Source organism: Borostomias antarcticus (assembly GCF_949987555.1).
Source record: "Borostomias antarcticus genome assembly, chromosome: 3".
NCBI lineage: Eukaryota > Metazoa > Chordata > Actinopteri > Stomiiformes > Stomiidae > Borostomias > Borostomias antarcticus.
The window spans coordinates 18293019-18312769 of record NC_140236.1 but is presented as its reverse complement, the minus strand read 5'-3'; the positions used below and the strand labels follow the sequence as shown (position 1 = coordinate 18312769).

Below are 19751 nucleotides of genomic sequence, written 5' to 3'. Positions count from 1 at the left end.
GAGACCAGGACTTGAGTCTGCTTCCACCTGAGTCGGCAGGCTTTCATTATGCATGGTTTAGGTAGACAGTCTGGCCTCCACACATGAGAAGGTCCAGCTGCTCACCAGTTGGGTTGAGGGTGATGTGACAAAATTAATAGCCTCTTATTACTTTGATATTTAGCACGCACACATGCATGCCTACACACACAAACGCATATACACTAGGGGTGTAACGGTACGAAAACACCGCGGTTCGGTACGTACCTCGGTACGGACGTCTTGGTTCGGTTCAGTTCAGGAGCGGTGCGCCGGCACTACTCTGATTCCTTTTCTATTCTTTGAAAATGAACTTGAATCAATCTTTTTAATATAATTTTATTTACAAACAGCAATACCTTTCAGGCTGCATCCCTGCCCCCCCCCCCAAAAAAACAAAACAACAACAACATAACAAAACAAAAAAACAATGTTGACCAGTGGAATAGCCTACAATGCTGTGTCAAGTAACTTTACTGTTTCTTTTTCTTTTAAGTGTTTCCCCCTCATTCATACCCCATTTACCCCACTTCACTCAACCTTCATATTTTTGGCCAGAAAAATGTCAACACTGTCAGCAGACAGGGAAGACCTGCTGGCAGTGACGATGTCCCCAGCAGTAGAAAATTAAATAAAAACGAATAGCCTACTTAAAAATATTTAATATTTTAAATATTCTTGATCACTTATTTAAAACGAATTAAATGCAATAAAAAAAAATACTAAAAAATTAAAATTGAAACAAAAAAATAAATGCCTTTTTTCACACAGAGATATAGACTGTGTGCAAACGTGCGTGTACAAACGAGCGCGCGCTGTGTGCAGCTTCAGAGTTTCATTTCTGTCATTGCAAGGACTATAGCCTACATTGGAACCTCCATGATATATAAATGATTCCCTTAGCCTACCTGTGTTTCATTACGGTGCATTAGGCTAAGGCAAACGAACAGAATTAATAGTTTTACCTCAGGAGGACAGTAATGAGGACGACTGAATATTAACGCAAGCCCACTGACAAATGTGAGTTGTGCACTGATATGATGACACTGCTCGTAGGCTACTCGTTTCCAAATCACAGACAGGTTGCACGGGACTGTAGCCTATATCAAATGACTTATGTGCTCGGCAAAATATGGTAGGCCTAACTAACTTGCGGTACAATTAGATGGGAGATGGATTACAAAGGTCCCCATGTAGGCTATAGCCTATTTCGCTGTGTGAGCGAGCCGAACTGAGAGGGGGGGGGGGGGCGCACACACGCGTGCGATGCGAGGAGACTCGTTTTCACAGTGACAGAAGCGATGGCAGAGAGAGTGAAAGGTTCAAAGTCTGACGCTATTTCACAAGAGTTGATTAAGAAACAGCCCATTGTCACAACTGTGACAAATATTTAGTGTCAGTCTAATGCTCGAATGATCTGTCGGGTCGCTCGGCACATGACTGTACCGTTCGGTTCGCTCGGCACATGTCTGTACCGTACCGAAAGCCCCTTACCGTACGGTACGGTACGAATACATGTACCGTTACACCCCTAATATATACACTAGGGATGGGAATTTCGACTAATTTTAAAACCAAGTAACCTAACCTGATCCTACTCGAGTAACCGATTACTCAAAAAAAGATACCGTCCAGACAGAGCGCATTTAACCCCGGCCCCCTCGGAGGGGAATACGTTTTTTTCCGCCGTTATTACCGTGGCGGTGCTTTCATGTCTCGTCCATGCCCTTGCAAATAAACATATTTAAAAGCTGATGTGTGGTTGGATGCATTACTTATCATCAGATTGAATAACCCACAGGTTTTCATGAAGCTATCGGAATCGAAAAACGCAGCCTTTTATTGTGGATGCACTGCCCAGCTCATATCGTTAGGCTACTCTGAAAACTCTAAGCCTACAATATGCAACCAGACCTCTAATTTACTAATCAAAATTAAGTATTAAACCAAGCCTTTACTGCCGATGCCGGATAACAAGTGAATGAATTTTTAGCGTTATCTAAAAAGCACCGCGGCACTCACTGCCTATTTCCAATTTATTGGACAATAATGGATGTTTCGGCGTCAAGCCTTCATTAGAAAAATGTCCATGCAAAACTAAATAGATTTATTGAACAATAGGACTATTCATTCAATATTTATTTATAGCAGGCTGGAAAACTATAGGAGTAGGCTATACGCGCATGGACCTGTGCTGGTAGCATGGATGTATTGGCTGGTACTCGCTGTCTTTTTCAGCACCACCTCATTACCAACATGATTAGCCTACCGCAAAATGATGGGAGTGCTGCGTGGAGCCAGAGTACAAAGTCCACTCACACCACTGCCTACTATGCACAGTATGCAGATAAACAAAATCAGAGACCCGGTACCAGCGTTTAATTGTCAAAACAAAACAAATGAAGTGGCATATATATATAGGCTTAAGGCTATACTCACTAGCTCTCTCATAGGCTACCTACGCTGTAACAGGTTTGAAAGTCCGAGGCTCGATCCATAAAATGCTTTAACACTATGCAAAACCACGGTTTAGTTTGATCCGAAAATGCTTAACAGTATGGAAAACCGAACCATGGACAGCTAGCATTAGCAAGCCCATGGGCTAATTATTGTTAGTTTTCGTGACCACGTAACTTTGCACCCAAGAACTGTGTCCATGTAAATAAATATAGCTTTTAAAACGTAACCAGTTAGCTGGTTAGACAGTAGTCAACTAGTGATCAGTCATCACTACCCCTGACAGCTGGCTGCATTTATTATTTTTGCGATGGGTGCACTTTCAGATATTCTGTTTAATAGCCAGGCAGGGGGGTCCCCCGGGATCCCCAGACAGCTGACGAGTCATGCCCTATCTAATATCTGATCATTGGTTGCCTGAAAGAGCCGCAGTGACGTTGGCAGCGCCTTTCTGAAAAGTTGAGATGGCAATGTTTTCAAAAAGCCAGAGCGCTTGAAAAAAGACTCTGTATACAGCGCTTTTCTCCAGGCAGCCGCCAACGCTCTATCCTCTTTGGTAACAATTGAAAAAGGGCACAGGCGCTCAGAAATGCACGCTTTCACGGCCAAACATGCCATATTGTACAGCCTTTAGATTAACCGAGTAGTGTTTATTTTCCGATTAGCAGATCGCCTACTCGAGTACTCGGTTAACCGTGCACATCCCTAATACACACATACACACACACACACTCTGAACCCTCTAGCAATGTAGCCAGCACGTCATATTGTCCCTCAGTTGCCAGTTGAATTGACATTAAGACTGAGCTAGTGACAGAATACTGCCTGTTTATTCAGTGAGTGGTGTTTCCTGCTGCAGAGCAGTCTGGTGTGATCAGCTCAGCTCGTGTTCCACTAGGAGGTCAGAGGTTAGGCAGGTCAACCAGTCTGGTGTGATCAGCTCAGCTTGTGTTCCACTAGGAGGTCAGAGGTTAGGCAGGTCAACCAGGTCAGCTGCTGTCAGAAGAGAAAGCTGGGTGGTGCCTGCCAGCCCTCCAGAGTAAAGGAGAAGAGTGTGCGCGTGCGTGTGTGTGTGTGCCAGGAACCATGGCTGCATTCCGAATCGCATACTACCCTACTATATAGTATGCCAAAACAGGATGTAGTATGTCCCAATACATAGTATGCCACATGCAGTATGGCAAAAATACCAGGATGTCCTACTACATCCGGTCGTATTTTGCAGTATGCAAGCCAGCAGGCTTTTCTGGCTATTCTGACCCACAATCCTGTGCGCAGCGGAAATGTGCGTCACATGTGCAAGTCGTGACAGCTGTAGACGAATGTCGCATTATGGACAGCGACGTGTGTGGGCAAATTTCAAGGCGCAATGTTATGACAAGGTAGTATGTCCCAATTGGATGCCGACTGCTTGCAAAGTACGTACTTTCTAAGGGCAGCTGTACAAGGTACTGGTAGTAAGAAGTAGAATTATGAGATTCGGAACGCAGCCCATGTCTTTCTGTCCAGCAGCTCTGTGGTATCCAGTAGAGGAGCGTTAATATCTTGAGTGGGCGGTATACTCTATGCTCTAACTAGTATTCACGTCCTGCATGCCTGGGGAGCATCCACTGCATTTTAATGTGCTGAAATTAACCAGCCGCAAAACACGCTTGATTACGCACATGTGTTATTCCACAGCAATCACACCCTGGGCTTTAGTGTGGGTCAAAGCAGGGCTGAAAATTAACACCCGCCACCCGCCAATGGCGGGTAAAATTTCCATTTGGCGACTACATTTCGGAGGCTATCCGCCACACTGGCGGGTAAATGTTTGTACCAATAGAGTCATGTAATAAATTATGCGTGCGATGTCGCCACATCCATGCCATAGACCGGGGCTGCGTTCCGAACCGAGTCACATGTGCAAGTCGTGACAGCTGTAGATGAATGTCGCGTTATGGACAGCGACGGATGTGGGCGAATTTCAAGACGCAATGTTATGACAAGGTAGTATGTTCCAATTGGATGCCTACTGCTTGCAAAGTACATACTTTCTAAGGGCAGCTGTAGTAGGTACAGGTAGTAAGTAGTAGAAGTATGCGATTCGGAACGCAGCCCGGCGTTCTGTTTGTTGTGTGTTGCACTTAAATAGCTCCTTAAATAGCTCCTAGCTATACATGCAGTATGGCAAAAATACCAGGATGTCCTACTACATCCGGTTGTATTTTGCAGTATGCAAGCCAGCAGGCTTTTCTGGCTTTTCTGACCCACAATCCTGTGCGCAGCGGAAATGTGCGTCACATGTGCAAGTCGTGACAGCTGTAGACGAATGTCGCGTTATGGACAGCGACGGATGTGGGCGAATTTCAAGACGTAATGTTATGACAAGGTAGTATGTTCCAATTGGATGCCTACTGCTTGCAAAGTACATACTTTCTAAGGGCAGCTGTAGTAGGTACAGGTAGTAAGTAGTAGAAGTATGCGATTCGGAATGCAGCCCGGCGTTCTGTTTGTTGTGTGTTGCACTTAAATAGCTCCCCCGCTGCACCAAATAAAGTTTTCAGTCACATGACTGTTGCAGAGCCTCGCGCACTAGGAGAGACTGGTGACGCGAGGCTACTCGCGCACAGAAAATCGTTCCCATTTACCTCAGAGGACACACGCTACTACTACTTTACATGATGAAAGGCTGTGAATATGTTACAGTATATGTATTTTGTTCATAAACACATAAAGACCATGAGGTTAAGGCTTGGATCATTTATATCTCATATTTGTGTAGGGTTAGGTAGTTATGGATAATTCTACACCGTGGAAGTGAATGCAAATGAATAATTTAATTTCTATGAATTGCAATGTTTCTAGGCATCCAATTGAAACAGATGTAAGCCTATAATGTGACAAAAAAGGCAATTTATAATTTTGGCCGGTAAAAAATATACTTGGCCGGTGGATTTTTTCATCTACCAGTCCCCTTGGCAGGTTAATTTTCAGCCCTGGGTCCAAGCATGCATAACGAGCCAGTGTGTGTATATATCTGTGTGTATATTTGTGTATCTATGCGTCTGTGTCTGTATGGTGGACATTTTATGGAGACTATGAAGAGAGTGTCACTGACATTTCAAGTCTAAAGGTCAAAGTTGAAGATGTAACCAGTGATTGACCTTGTTGTCTGTTGTCTCCTCACAGATGAAATCAAGGCAGAGCTCGAGAAGCAGAAGTAAGTTCCACTGAATTTGTCTCATATATAACAAATCTAAAGATGAATGTCAACGCTACGTACAGTAGACCTGTCCCCCTGTCTTCAGATCCTAGTATAGTAGACCTGTCCCCCTGTGTCTTCAGATCCTAGTATAGTAGACCTGTCCCCCTGTGTCTTCAGATCCTAGTATAGTAGACCTGTCCCCCTGTGTCTTCAGATGCTAGTATAGTAGACCTGTCCCCCTGTGTGTAAAACAATTTAGAATTTAGATTACTAAAATATGACTAAAACTAAATAGCATTTTAGTCAAAAGACATGACTAAAACTAAATCTAAATGTGCTGTCCAAATGAACAGTACTGACAGGAGAGTGAGCGCTGGTGTGTGGATCATTGGATCATCTGAGGTAACTGCCGTGTCACTGAATGCTGGTGCCCACGGGGGGGGGGGGGGGGGGTGTATGACTGAAGAAGTGGCTTCACTCTGTACCCCTCCACTACACCCCAGCTGCTGGCGTCACACAGCTCTGTGTGTGTGTGTGTGTGTTTCAGAGATGGAACCGTGGTCCCACCAAGGGCCAACTACATCGAGGCTGACAAGTATGTGCTGCCCTTTGAACTGGCCTGTCAATCAAAGTCCCCAAGGATAGTCAGCACCTCCCTGGACTGTCTGCAGGTACACACACACACATCCTCAACACACACACACATCCTCAACACACACAGAAACATCTCCCTGTATCCTGAGCGTCTGAAGAATGTTCTGGAAGGGAGGTTCCAGTATGACGGGCCAAATATCCCTTTCTTCCGTCTTTTGTGCTGTTCTGTTTGGCTGTTTACAATATCACACACACACACACACACAACGAACACACACAACACTCACACACACTCACTCACACTCACTCACTCACTCACTCACACACACTCACAGCCCCCCTCCCCCTGCTGTGCCCCCTGTAGAAGCTGATAGCGTACGGTCACATCACGGGCAACGCCCCCGACAGCGGGGCCCCGGGCCGGCGCCTGATGGACCGGCTGGTGGAGACCATCTGCAGCTGCTTCCAGGGACCACAGACCGACGAAGGCGTCCAGCTGCAGATCATCAAGGTGGGTCAGAGACCAGAGCACAGACAGTACACACCCACACACACTCACAGCACGCACGCACACACACACACACACACACACACACACACACACACACACAGAGAGGACACACACACACACTCACAGGACGCGCACACACACAAACACAACTCACAGACACGCGCACACACACAGGACACACACACACACGCACAGAACACAGACACGCACAGAACACACACACAGAACACACAAACACACATAGACACAGAACACACACACGCACACACACACACAGTCAACTCACAGATGCGCGCACACACACAGGATGCACACACACACACGCACAGAACACACACACACAGAACACACAAACACACATAGACACAGAACAAACACACGCACACACACATACACAGACACACACACAAACACACACTGTCACACACACACTCACTCACAGACCTGGACTATCAGTAGTCATATAGTAATGTTGCGTTCCTGTTGTATCGGAGACGTGGGGATTCCTGGGTTTGACCTCAGTCCTCATCAATACGTCACTTGAACTCAGGATTTCCCCCAATAAAACATCTATCCAATAAAACATCTATCCAATAAAACATCTATCTAATAAAACATATATCCAATAAAACATCTATCCAATAAAACATCTATCCAATAAAACATCTATCCCGACTTCAACATCTATCAAGATGGCTGCTATATGCATCAACAATAAGTGTCAGCTGTAATAAGCCTGTTTATTAGCGCTTATGTCTTATTTGTGTCTCATTAAATCAATCAGCGGACAGTGTTGCTACGGAGCTCGTACGCTCAAAATAACTTAGTTTGTTGTTATCAGCTGGTATTGAACAATTGCTAACAATAGCTAACTTGACAAAGATGGGGCACAAGTGGGTTTTCCCATTTTGTTTCTGGAACGCATTCAACAGGGGTATGACATCGTCCTGGGCGCCAAATCCGGAGCTCTGATCCAGACAGAATGCAGCTTCAGTGTGTGTGATGTGGAGGCTCAGGAGGGGAGGCTGCTGAGAGGAGCAGAGCTGGGGAGCAAAGTCCGTCTGCACACACACACCGGGCCTTATCACCCTGGTGACTGGTTTACTGGATCTATACCAGCGTTTACACACAACACACACTTCCTGTATGGTTTATACACACACTCGTCCTGTAATTAATCATTAATAATTACTGGACCTCAAAGGTTGTTTATGACAAATACACACATGCATGGGTGAGTGGCGACACAGGAGAGTAGAATTGATCCCATCTCAGCCGTCCTCCTCCAGGAACAGCCAGGAGCAGTGGGCAGCCATCGTTCATGGCGCCCGGGGACCAAGTCCAAGTGTTCAGTCCAGGTCGTGGTCAGGGACCCAGACTGAAGAGCGTCTGTTCTTCTACATGTTTCTCATATTGGGGTTCTGTGTGGAGGGAACCTGAGTGAGCACGGGGAGAACATGTAAACTCCACAGAGAAAGGCCCGGGAGATGGATAGCCCAGGTGGGAATGGAACCCAGGACCTTGTTGCTGTGAAGCGACGGCGTGAGGCAGAGTCCCTCTGCTCTTCAGGGAGGGCTTCATGATGTTCTGGCTGAGGAGACCAGACCCGTGTCTCTAGGAAAGAGGAAACAGTTTTACAGGATATCCTGTGTGTCCCTCCCCCCCCACTCCAGGCCCTGCTGACCGCTGTCACCTCCCCCCACATCGAGGTCCACGAGGGCACAGTGCTGCTGACTGTCCGCACCTGCTACAACATCTACCTGGCCAGCAGGAACCTGATCAACCAGACCACGGCCAAGGCCACGCTCACACAGATGCTCCACGTCATCTTCACCCGCATGGAGGCGCAGGCGGTCAGTAACACATCAACCCACACCACATTTAGACAGTGCATTTCACACAGAAAACACAGCGCATTTCACCCACACACAAAACAGCGCATTTAGACAGCGCATTTCACACACACACAAAACACACCACATTTAGACAGCGCATTTCACACACACAAAACACAGCGCATTTAGACAGCGCATTTCACACACAGCAAACTACACCGCATTTAGATGCATTTCACACACACACACAAAACACAGTACACTTTCCAGAGAGAAAGAGAGGGTGGGGGGTATACATGCTGATCCTACCCCTGATCTTCCAAAGGGAAGCAAAAAAACAGTTCACCCATTTGAGCCAAAATACTGTAGCGGAACTGTCAAAATCCTTCCCTGACCTCTCTCAACAAGACGATCAAGTAAGCTCCTGGAAAATGTTTGATTGTATTACCAAGCACTAAGCATGGAATAAATACTACATTATAAGAAACGTAACACTATAAAAAATAGAGTAGATAAATAGTTCCAGAGATGTTTACCTACATATTAGGCCACTATATGTTAGCTATCCCTGTAACCCATTTGAGGATATATATGTATATATATGTATAATAATAATAAAACACTGTAAACACTCAGAAACCCAGTAGATGGGCTGGCGAGGCGCCCCCCCGACCTGCTCCATTCACACCTGTTTACAGGGCTGAGCCCCCGACCTGCTCCATTCCCACCGGTTTACAGGGCTGAGCCCCCCGACCTGCTCCATTCACACCTGTTTACAGGGCTGAGCCCCCCCGACCTGCCTGCTCCGTTCACACCTGTTTACAGGGCCTATCCCCCGACCTGCCTGCTCCGTTCACACCTGTTTACAGGGCTGCCCATTTCATGGGTTCATTAGTGCATTTAATTAGGCAAAAATAACGCACAATTAATCACAATTATTATAATTTTTACTTTTTTTTACCCAATTGCCATGGTAGAAGACATGGGCTTATTGGAAGCATTTCAAATGGTGTCCTGTAAATGAAAATCTTACTTGGTTTAGTTTAGATTTCAAAGAACACGCTGAGTTGTCGGTCAAGCTGGTTTTAAACAAAGACAATAGTTTTATTCTGTTACGATTCTGCAGAGTCGGACTCTAGCACAGGAAGTGAATCCGGGTTGAGTGAGTCAGATGTGGACGAGGTCGATAGGCTATAACATGAAAAAGGAAGTGACATAGTTTCAGGATGAAGAGGACAGGGAAGTGATGTCACACAGGAAGAATGTGTAGTTTTAACAGACTGATCTATGAGAACGAACTACAAAGTTAGAACAACAGTCAAGTAGGAAAACAAAACACTTTGGTGAGACTTGAATTTCATTCACAATTCCCCGGTTTTGTGGATCAAACATCCACAACTATAATAGAAATGAAAGAATCAACAATGTGGGATCAAATTATAAAATATCATAAAAATAATCAAACAGATTTGGTAAAAACCTAATTCTACACATGCAAACCATGTACCAAAACTCCTCACAAAATTTGGCATAAGCAAGGTAAAAAGATAACATGATTACTAATCTAAGACACATTTCATATATTCATGACTGAGTGGGAAAAAACCTCTTTCTTTGTTTTAGAGGAAAACCCTTAAATTTTAATTAGAACCAACAGATTATGTATCAAAATATTCAATGTCAATGGCACAAACATTATTTAAGATCTGAATACCTTTCTTGTTTGCTTCATGGAACTCAATGCAGCATTTGGATCCGAACTAAACGAACAGCAGATATAGCCAGTATTATCTCTAAGGGAAGTCTATTTTGTAGCACAATCTTTTTCATGTAATTTACTTCTTTAGCTAAGGATGAAATTACTTGGTATTATGCGTTCATGTGTCATGCGTTCATGAGAGAAAGAATATACCGAAAACAAATTGAAAATTTGAGATAGCTCTATGGTGTCTAGTTTGATTGCTGATGAAACTAAACCAAACTTCAGTCACAGTTACAACAGTATAACCTGGAAATCTTTGTTGCTTTCAAATCTTATATATGCAGAATGTAGTATTTTCCATCCATCTTCGTCTACCGTATAGACCCAACAGTCAAGTGGAGTGCAACATTCAAATAGGACAAACGAATACTGGGGTGTGTTCTTGTCTTTTCCTTCGTTCAATGGCTTCAGTTTCAGGAGAGAAATGCTTTGTTACTTTGGTGTCCTAGTGAGTGTGGGGTGTATGTTTATGAGATCATGGCTGTGGAGCTTGTCCACGTTGCCATAACGATCCTGGGAAGGAGGTGACAGGCAAGGTTTGGTGCCAGCGTTCCAGTGCGCCCTGACTCTCAGGGTGGTATGCGCTGGACACCTTGAGTGATCTGGAGGGTTTTCAAAACCTGGGTGAATAAACGAGACATAAAATTGGTACCCTGATCAGTTTGAACCACTTTGGGTAAACCAAAGGTAGCAAAGAACTTTGTAAAGGCTGCTGCTACGACCTTGGCAGTGATTTTGCGCACAGGAATGGCCTCAGGGTAGCGAGTAGCTGCACACATAATGGTTAACAAAAACTGATAACCTGATTTAGATTTAGGCAGAGGGCCCACACAATCCACCAACACTCGCTCAAATGGCTCCCCCAACACAGGAATGGGATAAAGAGGAGCGGGGGGAATAACTTGGTTAGGTTTCCCCATGAGCTGGCAGGTATGACAGGTTCTGCAATAGTTAGCCACATCACCCTTCAAACCCGGCCAAAAGAAGTGTCGTAAGATGCGATCATAAGTTTTAGTCACACCCAGATGACCCGACCAGGGAATATCATGGGCTAATGATAACACATGGGATCTAAAGGGTTTAGGAACCACAATCTGACACACAGAACTCAAGTCACTGTCCATCTCTCTTCTGGACCTCCACCTACGGGTTAGGAGTCCGTCCACTAGCACATAGGCTACGGTCCGGTGAGCAGCTTGCTCACTAGTCACAACAGAAGAGAAACACTTGGCTAAGCTAGAGTCCTGCCTTTGAGCAGCTTTCAGGTTATCTGTAGTTACTGGGATGCAAACCTCACTGAAAGACTTAGCCACATCAGACTTATCAACCTCAGGCTCCTTCACTGGGCTCTGGGGAGGCAAGTCGTTCACATCTGTACTCACATCTGCACCAAGTATGGAGCTAAACAGAGAATCCTCCAAATCACACACATTACCCAACTTCCTGGCTTGGGCATGTGTAACCACACAGGAGGGAAAAGCAGTGGGAAACTCCTTTCCCAGGCTATCGAGGACAGCAGGCTGCGCTGGGGGAGTAACCACCTCCAACACTGGTACTACTAACCCACCCGCAAGATCATTCCCCATGATTAGGGTGATACCTTCCACAGGAAGAGAAGGCTGTACTGCAACTTTGAATCTGCCACTAATCAAATCCGAACGCACATTAACGAAATGCAATGGCACCGGCACATGACCCATCTCAATGCCCTGCAACAACACACTGTAGCCACAGTACGAATCATCGGACCAAGGCAACACACTCGAGAGGATCACAGACTGGGCAGCCCCGGTGTCTCTGAGAATGCAAACGGGCACATAGGTTTCATCATTACCTGTTAGGGACACCGATACAGAAGACACAAAAGGATCATAGCTAGATTCAGCCTTCAAACAGGGCTTAACAGAGGATAGATTAGAGGACAGTTTAGAATCAATAGGCGCAGGGTGCACCAACACCACCGGTTTGGCATGAGGAGACGAGGCATATGACTGTCCCTGTCGCTGCTGCAATTTTCTACACCCTGCTATCAAATGCCCAGGCCGGTGGCAGAAAAAACACACACGCTCTTCCTTGCCCTTTGAGCCTGGCACAGTAGAGGGCCGGTGCTCACGTGCTGGGGACACTTTCCGCATCTCAGAGCGGGGTACTGCTGCCGTGAAAGTAGTTTTATGGGATGAATACGAACTCATCTGCAAGCACGGCCGCTTGAGACACTTTGGCCACCTTGTGTTCATTTAGGTAAACTACTAATTTCTCAGGGAGGCTGTTCTTGAACTCCTCCACCATAATCAATTCCCGTAGAGACTTAAAGTCCTCGCACTTACAAGCAGCACACCATCTATCAAACATGAGCTCCTTTTCTCTGGCAAACTCCACGTAGGTTTTACTGACACCTTTTCGATGGTTTCTGAATTTTTGCCTGTTTGCCTCTGGGACAAGTTCATTTAAGCACAGCAGATTTCACACAATCATAGTCCAAACCATCTGAAAGAGACAAAGCAGACACAGCTTCCTGGGCTTTGCCTACCAATTTTCACTGTAAAAGCAAGGGCCACATGTCCTTGGGCCAGTGCAAAGAGCCAGCTATACGCTCAAAAACACTAAAGTAGGAGTCAACCTCAGATTCTCTGAAAGGGGGCACTAAGGCAATATTCTTACAAACATCAAATCTATCATGGCGATCACTCACCTCGGCAGAAATCAGAGGTGAAGTCTGCGGGGTGCCAAGAGACTGAGAGGCAGAGTACTGGTTGGCCTTTAGGAGACCCATTTTCTCCTCCATCTCCAGTCGGCGCAACTGAATCTCTGCGTCCAACTCCATCCTCCGTATCTCAAGCCGGCAGTTAATCTCCGCCTGCCGTTCACGCTCTCTCTCCTGCTTCTCGGCCTCGAGTCGCGCTACCTGGAGGCGCAGTCGAGCATTTATACCCGACCGTGGTGAACCAGGAGGAGAAACAGAATGGGGACTAGGATCAAACCGAGGCATAGAACGGGGTGGGGGAATCTCTCTCCCCTCAGGGTAGGCCTCCTCCTTCACTGGGGAGGCGGGATCATCCTCCCTTCAGTCCTCCCCAACCACAGGGATTCCTGGCTGCTCTGCAGACCCCTCAGGATCAGGAGTAGCCAACACAGGCACTGGCAAGACCCCCCGGTCCACCAGTGCTTCCCCCACAATGCGCCTCAACTCAGCCTTCACAACATTCTTGGGCATAGCTATCTCATAACGCTCAGCTAGAGCCTCCAAGTCAGCCACAAGACACAAGTCCAACAGCTCCACTGAAGGAGACTCAATGAACTGAACTACTACTGAGGTCGCCATTTAAATAAAAGACCCACTAACGTACACAAAAACTGAACCACCACACCCACAATACGATTAACCAGCTAGGGCCCTACACACAAACCCTCAGGAAAGATGGACGGATCCCGGACGAGCCCCCACTTGTTACATTCTTATTACGATGGTATTACCAAAGGGGTATGGTGAATAAGAACATACAGTCTGTGTATAACACACAGCTGGTAGATGGAACGCAACACGATACTCTGGGTGTGGGGCATTCAAAACACAATACAATGTCCAAATCCAATGTACCTTTTGTCATAAAAAAGGATTTATTTCCACACAAATAAATGAGTATACTACAAGCAATGGACAAGACAAGGGGGAAGAAAATAAACAACATAACACTCCTCCGGACGCTAACAAAGGGGTAGGAGAGGGGGGCAGGGAGAAAGACCATGCGGCGGTGCCACACCACAAACACAGCCCTAAACTTCCCTACCCTTCTAACCTACCTACTCCACACACACTCTAACTAAATAGACCTGCCCGGAACCTAACCTACCTGCTACAACAAGGGCACCACACGCGTCTTACCTAATGTGTATAGACAGTGGTTACCTACATGGTGCAAAATGTAGACCCCAGGGTGTCTTACCTAGCCCTTCTCCCTTGGCCAAGACGACAAAGGACTAGGGGGGCACGAACCCACAATCAAACTAGGTAAAACAAACCAAACGTAACAGGCACAAAACAAACATAACAACCCCTCTCCTCCCCCCCCTACACAGAACACAGGACACTCTTATAGGAGACAGGGAGACACATGATTGGACAACAAGGAAGGTAGATAATTGAACACAGGGGGGAAATCAATGAGGGACACAAGGACTGCACACACTGAGGGCAACGATGATTGACAGGACAGGACAAGGCGGGACCAGGAACCACATGCACCACCGCTGGCCAACACCTGGGGAAGACAGGAAGGAAAAACAAACACAAAAACAACACCACACATCCTTTCCCGTAACAGTGAACAAATGAAAAAAAATGCATTACTCAAACCAAATAACATTAAATGAATAGCTTCATATGCGATTCTCAAAGTCTGAACAAATATAATTTATCTAAACCGTTCTCAAGAGAACACTAGGGGTGTTGCAAGTTGAGCTCTTAATTTCAATAACCACATTTTTGCACTTGAGGACAGAGAGTTTTGAGTACGCTTCGGACGTGATGGTTCCTTGGGTCTGACAACCGCTTGGTTACTATCCTTAAATCTAGTCTAGGTCATATCTATCTCTTACCCACAGTCAGTCGGGCAACTTGGGGGTGAGGTGTTTGACCAGCATCCCACGAACCAAGGTGTCAGCCCATCTGTATGGGAAGTCGGTTACCCCGGTTGCTGGAGAGTCACCTGGTGTGAGTATCCAATTCCTGGAGTAGCCTCCATCTCTCGTCCCGTGCCTCTGTCTACTCTGTAAACAAACTTTGTTTTACCATGCAGCTGTCTCTGTGGGCCGTCAGACGCACAGACGGAGCTGCATGGGCAGTTTACATACAATAAAAGACAGACAAAATAAAAGACAGACAAAATAAAAGACAGACAAAATGAAAAGACAGTCAAAATAAAAGACGTTTAAATTTCATCACCCTTGTGGGTAAGACCAGGTCTTAGAAATTATGCGCCGGAGGTACATAAACATAACAAATATTCAAACTTCTCCAACTGTCCCTTCACTATTCCTAGCAACTTAACAGACAATGTACACGACACAGGGAAAATCACTGTATTTGGCCCATAATGCAATTTGTTCACAAACAGAAGGACCAAATTCCATTGCAACAGTCCTGGCAGCACCAATTAAAATGTCTTGCTGTGGTGTGCTAGGAGTACTGCCCATTTTCAAAGAAAGTATGAGAACGAAATACAAACAATGTAAAAAGTACAGTAAAAAACTAAACACGCTCACTCAACCAAATCACTGCTGTGCTGAGAGATTCTTTTTTTTTCTTTGCGTGCACAAAGTTAGAAGAAAGTACTAACACGTGGGCTAATCAACATGTGGAGGAACTAGCTAGCACGTGGAAGCTAGCATTGAAACAATAGAACAACGAAAACCCTAGCTAACAGAGAAAATAGCTAGCTTGGAGCAGAACAAAAACAGTAGCCTAGCCAGAATGCAGCCAGCATCAAAATTAATCACAGAAACGTACACAAAACAAAGCCAGCACAAAAACAGACAATTCACAACCACAGAACGTAGCCAGCACAAAATGAGAACTGTAGCCAGCAGAAACATGGGTTTAACATTAAACAAAACAGAAAACAGGACCACAAATCCCAATATAAGACCAACAACCCAGACAAACAGAACTCAAACAAAACGAAACAAACCGAAACCAAAGCCTCCTCGTGTCATGTAAATCATAACACTGATATCCTAACCAACCTCGAAATATAACAAGCCTTTTACAGCGTTATGCCCTTCATAACACAAGTAAAACAAAATTAAACCCTATATAACAGGGTTCCTTCGAGTCGCGCAACATCACAGCCCTTATATCAAAATTAGACCTTAAAACACAAGTCCTCCGAGTCATGCACCACCATAACCCTGATTAAACCTAAAATAACAAGGTTCTTCGATTTGTGCAACCCCACAAAACAATGCAAAACAAAACTATAACAAGGCTTCTTAGAGGTACGGACGCAAATGCTTCGCTAACAAGAAATCCAAACCCTGGTAAGTTTACAAGATGTTCTTAAAGCGGGCACGCGGCCAACAGCCAATATATCATACAAATATATGATATATATAGCAAAACAACCAGTTTAACAAGCCCTTACAGACAAGCACATCTACTCTATAAGGCTACACGCGTGAGATGGAAACCGGTTCGAAGAAAACTATAGTCTTAAGTAGGGCTGCTCGATTAATCAGATTTTAATCTAGATTAAGATTTGGGCTGTCAACGATCATTAAAACAAAATAATCGCCATAAAACAATTTTGCACAAATCAAGTGCACCCTACACTGCAGAGCTATACTGTGCTTGACCCCTCCCCCACCCCCCAAAGCCCCAAAACAAACACTTTAGGTCAAAGCGAGACGAGTTGTCAAGCGAGGCGCACGCATTCTCCTCTTGAACAAAATGCGACAAGAAGAAGATTATGGCAGCAGAAAGAGAGGTGGACAAGAGAGCTAAAACAACGTCAGTGGTGTGGAAACACTATGGGTTCGCGGAGACAGATTTGGACCAAGTTGACACGGTGTGTAAAATTTGCTACGCAGTCGTAGCTGCCCCTCAAAGTAGCCCTTCTCAGTCCCATTGTCGCATTCCGCTCGCTCATGCCAGACAACAGTCCTTTGCTGGTCCATTCACTTTGCCGTCAAAATAAATCGGTGTCGGCTATTTATGAGAGGCGCTCATATTTACGTATGTGTCAGATAAACATTAAACTTAACTTACCTAAGCAAAAGGGTCTATTTAAACAAATGCTTGGTTTTGATGCCTCGGCGCTACCATTAAATAATTATGATATTTAGACGCGTTCTGTCCTAGTGAAAGTATTTTTCCGAGGTAGTCTCCTTCTGTGGTGGTGGCGGTGCTTTGAAGCTTCTTTATTTATCAGTTTTGGCACTTTTATTAATTTATTTATCAAGGTCAAGGTTCACTATTTGTCTCCCATGGGAGAAATGTATCTAATCCAAAGAACATTGTTAAAAAGAAAAGCCACTGTCAACATGTAATAAACTAATTGTTATCAAAGTCAATGTATAATTTCATTTAAGAAATAAAAAAAAATTTAAATGAATAATCGTGTTAAATAATCGTCTTCTCAATATCAATCAAAATAATCGTGATCATGATTTTTGCCATAATCGAGCAGCCCTAGTCTTAAGTCTATACAGCTGAGCAAACAATGCAGGACCACTATAATAAGATTCGACCAACGTACCAGCTTTTCAGCGAGCTACGGAACAGCAGGCTCTGGGAAAATACACCCCCAGGCTACGACGGTGCCCCGGAGTCGTTCTGCAACTATAAAGTTGACGTGGGCCCACGTTTCTCCTCCTGAGCTCGCTGAAAAACCAGCAGTCGTCCCGAAAGTGACTTTCAAAGCTCTTTTTTCCTCGTCGCCAATTATTGTAAATGAAAATCTTACTTGGTTTAGTTTAGATTTCAAAGAACACGCTGAGTGGTCGGTCAAGCTGGTTTTAAACAAAGACAATAGTTTTATTCTGTTACGATTCTGCAGAGTCAGACTCTAGCACAGGAAGTGAATCCGGGCTGAGTGAGTCAGATGTGGACGAGGTCGATAGGTTATAACATGAAAAAGGAAGTGACATAGTTTCAGGATGAAGAGGACAGGGAAGTGATGTCACACAGGAAGAATTTGTAGTTTTAACAGACTGATCTATGAGAACGAACTACAAAGTTAGAACAACAGTCAAGTAGGAAAACAAAACACTTTGGTGAGACTTGAATTTCATTCATAGTCCTTTGATGCCTCTTACAAGCCGCATTATAGTTTAGAAAATCTGCCAATGATAATGAAGAGAAAACCAAACTGGCTGTATTGCTGCAAGCTGAATATGTTGCTCAGATTGATTGATACCCTGACACACAGAAGACATAAGATATTGAAAACAATAATTTAATAAAACTATATATTGACTTCTAAAGCCACCTTTTGCAATGTCTATTCAATGCTTTACTTATCTGCCACAATAATGCAACGTCTTTTAATTTAAATATCTTCATTTGGGGGCTTTTCCCGGCAAAAAATAATATATGCGATTAGTTGAGATTAGATTAATTACAGATCATGTAAGTTATCACATTACATTTTGTAATTGATGGACAGCCCTACTTGTTTATCACTTCAGCGCACACAGGTCGCATCACAGCACGCCCAGACAGGGTTTCCTGGGGAACTGAGCCCTTGGTGTGGTGGTGCCAAGCTCAAGACCCAAATAGGGAGGGTTACTATACCAAAGCAGGGGGTCTGGGGGTCGACCCCCAGAAGAAAAAAAATAAACAGCATGTTTACATGAAATATGCTTTCTTTAATTTTGAGTTATGGGGTGAGAATAATAGAATGTTTTGTTTAATAAAAATTAATGTTTGATGCCCATTGATGCTTAATTGCATGCTCATATCGTCTAAATCATCAGACTCTAATCTCTCATCTTCACTCTCTCCTGTCTCCTTCCTTCTCTCTCTTCTCCTGCTCTCCTCTCAACAACCTCTATCCTCTCCTCTCTCACCTGTCCCTCCACTCTGTGCTGATCCTGTCTTCTACCACAATCACTGCCTTTTTTTAGATTAGGCTACGCTTAATTGATATTTAGTTGCATTTGCTGTTGCTTTGACTCACTTTTTAGGTGGCTGGAGGAACAGTCAGTCAGTCAGTCAGTCAGTCAGGGCAGCGCCTCTGATTCGCATGTTGTACTCGCGCTTGTGGTGTGAGCGTCTCCTTGACAATGCTTGCTGACTGACAGACAGCAGTGCGTAGGCTACGTAGATGGAGGCTTTGCTTCGGCTCAAACATAGGCTAGGCTACTGGGTGCATGTGTAGCTCCACGTCGTGTTTCTTCACAGTATTTTTAAAGTTACATATTTATCACACTTCAATTATATTTTTTACTTGTCCGATCAGACAACTGCATGAGGCACTTGCACGAACAGAGTTTACTGGTCCAGGGGAAGCAATAGGCTAGCCTACCTGACTGCTCTCAACATCATTCTACTTTCTGTTCCTCTTCAAATATTGTTGGATGTCCATCTGGAAAATGTAGGCTTTAGGATTCACCAGTTGTCATAAGCAAATGATAAGACCAAATAGGCCAGAGATGGGCAGGAGCTGTTGGCACTTCTTACTGGAACGTTCTCTAGCTCTACGCTGTATATGAGTCCACTTATTGATTACAAACATTAATATATTTTAAAATGCTATGTACCCTACTGAGGAGTAGGCTAGGTAGCCTACCAGCACATTTTGGTCCAATTCAAACACTAGTTAAACACTAGCCTACATTATTTTGTAATAGGCTCACTGAAGAAAACATCCCTTCATGTGCAGTCTTTTG

General features: G+C 44.7%; 1 protein-coding gene across 2 annotated transcripts in view; it reads left to right on the top strand.

Annotated features, from left to right (window-relative positions):
* arfgef2 (ADP-ribosylation factor guanine nucleotide-exchange factor 2 (brefeldin A-inhibited)) overlaps positions 1–19751 on the top strand; it is a 102855-nt gene that overhangs the window by 9725 nt on the left and 73379 nt on the right. Inside the window, exons 2-5 of one of the 2 annotated variants that reach the window (XM_084436410.1) lie at positions 5647–5677; positions 6210–6333; positions 6621–6767; positions 8441–8620. In XM_084436410.1, coding sequence (XP_084292536.1) covers positions 5647–5677; positions 6210–6333; positions 6621–6767; positions 8441–8620 — 482 coding nt within the window. Of the gene's footprint in view, positions 1–5646; positions 5678–6209; positions 6334–6620; positions 6768–8008; positions 8268–8440; positions 8621–19751 lie in introns of those variants that run through there. The other variant, XM_084436411.1, reaches the window with a different exon arrangement.